The following is a 3,139-nucleotide window of genomic DNA, read 5'->3' as shown; positions in this document are numbered from 1 at the left end:
ACATTGTGGTCATGGTCATGCAGTTGTTTTACAGTCATCAACATGAGACACATCAGAACCTTTTCATTATTTTCTCATTACATTGTGATCATGGTCATGTAGTTGTTTTACAGTCATCAACATGAGACACATCAGAACCTTTTCATTATTTTCTCATTACCTTGTGATCATGGTCATGTAGTTGTTTTACAGTCATCAACATGAGACACATCAGAACCTTTTCTATTCTTTTCTCATTACATTGTGGTCACAGTCATGTAGTTGTTTTACAGTCATCAACATGAGACACATCAGAACCTTTTCATTATTTTCTCATTACATTGTGGTCACTGTCATGTAGTTGTTTTACAGTCATCAACATGAGACACATCAGAACCTTTTCATTATTTTCTCATTACATTGTGGTCACAGTCATGTAGTTGTTTTACAGTCATCAACATGAGACACATCAGAACCTTTTCATTATTTTCTCATTACATTGTGGTCACAGTCATGTAGTTGTTTAGAGATTAAATAAATATACATTCTGTACTGATTTGATAATGAAACTAGATCTATACAAAGGTTATTTAGCTGGGAATTGGAATTTTCTGGAAATGCAAAAAAAGATTATAGCAGCACCAATTCAGCTCTTTGTATTATGATATATACCTACCTTATTCTTTCCATCCATATTAAAATAGATTTATTATCAGTAACAAAAAAAATAGTCAGTATATATTAATTGAACTTGAATATTCCCCAAGAATTCAACTTGGAAACTAAAACTGATAAATAAACATGTGAATTAATAAAGCTTGTCAGTTCATACTGGTTAGTAACTATATGTATGTATGTATATATAGTGTTTTCTATATCTTTTGTGGATATAAATTGGCACCCATATTTCTTGAGGTTGGAATGTGAAAGTACAAAGATAAAAATCTGATTACATATGTTTCATGTGTCTCACTATTAGGAAAACGTAGAACAGTTTCAAAGTGAAAATGAAATAAGATCTATGGTCTGTAGATCTACACTAGTGCCCTCTACAGGTCAAGTAGGAGCATCATCACTTGCTACTCAATCTGTCAGGTAAGTAACCCAATATATAGGTCAGAAAGAGGTTCTCAAATAGATTGTTTTTCAGTGTCTCAGATTGAATGCATACTTCAAGAGAAGAAGTATGAGTACATTATATTATCTGTTCAGACTAACATAAATATTAGCACATAATGATATGTTTACACTAAAGACTATTACTATAAAAATAAAAACGTAAAGAAAATCTCTATCTGTTCAGCCTCCTCTGCCTTCATTCTAACATAAATATTAGCACATAATGATATGTTTACACTAAAGACTATTACTATAAGAATAAAAACATAAAGAAAATCTCTATCTGTGAATGATCATTATAGACTCACATACATATGACTGAACTACAGAAAGGCGAACTTTTCTTTTAAGTTCTCTGTGTATGAAGAGCCCCCTACTGGAAGAAATTGTAACAAGAACTCGTAAAGATAATTTGATAAAGTTTGAAGATGGCTTGAATGGGTAATGAAGAAAGTTTTATAATAAGTTTAATATAGTAACAAATTTACAAGGTTTTGTTGTACATCTGTTACTATGTTAAACTCGTTCAAGCCATCTTCAAACTTTATTATATCAAACTGGGTTCCTCATCATCAAATTTAAATCTAAATTGTTTATTTTTACAGATATATGATAACGAAAACTGAAACATAGTTCTACAAAGTAGGCTTAGATAGTTTCAGATATTCTCGTCGAGTGGAGGTAAAACTGTCCTAATAAATGGGCTTAACATGGAAAGCCCTCTATCACCCAGTCCTAGCAAATGGGCTTAGTATGAGAAGCCCTCTATCACCCAGTCCTAATAAATTGGCTTAGCATGGGAACCCCTCTATCACGCAGTCCTAAGAAATGGGTTTAGCATGGAAAGCCCCTTATCACCCACTTTAGCAAATTTGTATGTATTTATTTGATTTAAAATAACTACAGATTAAGTCAATAAATTTGATTATTACACTTTAGAGTTGTAATTACAAAGGGATGAAATACAGCATATATTAGAGTTGTAATTACAAAGGGATGAAATACAGCGTATATTAGAGTTGTAATTACAAAGGGATGAAATACAGTATATTAGAGTTGTAATTACAAAGGGATGAAATACAGCGTATATTAGAGTTGTAATTAAAAGGGATGAAATACAGCGTATATTAGAGTTGTAATTACAAAGGGATGAAATACAGTATATATTAGAGTTGTAATTACAAAGGGATGAAATACAGCGTATATTAGAGTTGTAATTACAAAGGGATGAAATACAGCGTATATTAGAGTTGTAATTACAAAGGGATGAAATACAGCATATATTAACCTTTTGTATCTGTTCAGACACATAGGGGTGTAATTTAAAAAAGTCAAAGAGTGACCTCTTCTTTCTCCTAAGAAATACGTCTGTTGATTGTTTTGTTCTAAAGTTGTTTCTTAGTTTGAACTGTCCATATAAAAGAACAAGATATTCATTATAAACAATGAGAGAACATAAAACTGTCAAAGGTTTATGGTCCTATAAAACATACTGTTTTTATTTATTTCCTTTCTGTATTTATGATACACTTCTCTAAGAAAAAGCTGATAATTAATTTCTCTGCTTTTATTCTTGTGTATTTTTGTATCATTGTTAGTTTTAATTTGTGTGTGAAGTAATTTCATGTAAAAGAAGAATGAATACTCACATTTAATTCTTACAGTTTGGGGGATACTTTAGTTGGAATAACAACGAAACCTTCATACAACAACATCAGCATTGTGAAGGAGTTTGTAGAAGGTGAGTGATGTTAGCTAATATTTAAGTTAAAATATATTTGATTGTCACTAATTATGTTATTTTAGTGTAATGATCCATTAAAAAACATAATCTTTTGTAAAGTACAAAGAAATAACAATTAAATTACAGGCAAAACTTAGCACAGTGTTAAACTACAAACACAGCTTAGTACAGTGTTAAATTATAGACACAGTTTAGTACAGTGTTAAATTATAGACACAGCATAGTACAGTGTTAAACTACAAACACAGCTTAGTACAGTGTTAAACTACAAACACAGCTTAGTACAGTGTTAAACTA

General features: G+C 30.7%; 1 protein-coding gene across 1 annotated transcript in view; it reads left to right on the top strand.

Annotated features, from left to right (window-relative positions):
* The first annotated feature begins 940 nt into the window (after nt 1-940).
* Nucleotides 941-3,139, top strand: part of LOC106471289 (UPF0577 protein KIAA1324-like homolog) — a 6,796-nt gene continuing 4,597 nt past the window's right edge. Inside the window, exons 1-2 of the mRNA XM_013931888.2 lie at nt 941-1,074; nt 2,763-2,839. Of these exons, the coding sequence (XP_013787342.1) occupies nt 1,001-1,074; nt 2,763-2,839 (151 nt within the window). The 5' untranslated portion in view covers nt 941-1,000. The remainder of the gene's footprint in view (nt 1,075-2,762; nt 2,840-3,139) is intronic.

This window comes from Limulus polyphemus, unplaced genomic scaffold (assembly GCF_000517525.1).
Source record: "Limulus polyphemus unplaced genomic scaffold, Limulus_polyphemus-2.1.2 Scaffold4518, whole genome shotgun sequence".
Classification (NCBI taxonomy): domain Eukaryota; kingdom Metazoa; phylum Arthropoda; class Merostomata; order Xiphosura; family Limulidae; genus Limulus; species Limulus polyphemus.
Note: the sequence above shows the minus strand (reverse complement) of the source record. Positions and strands in the feature narration are given on the sequence as shown.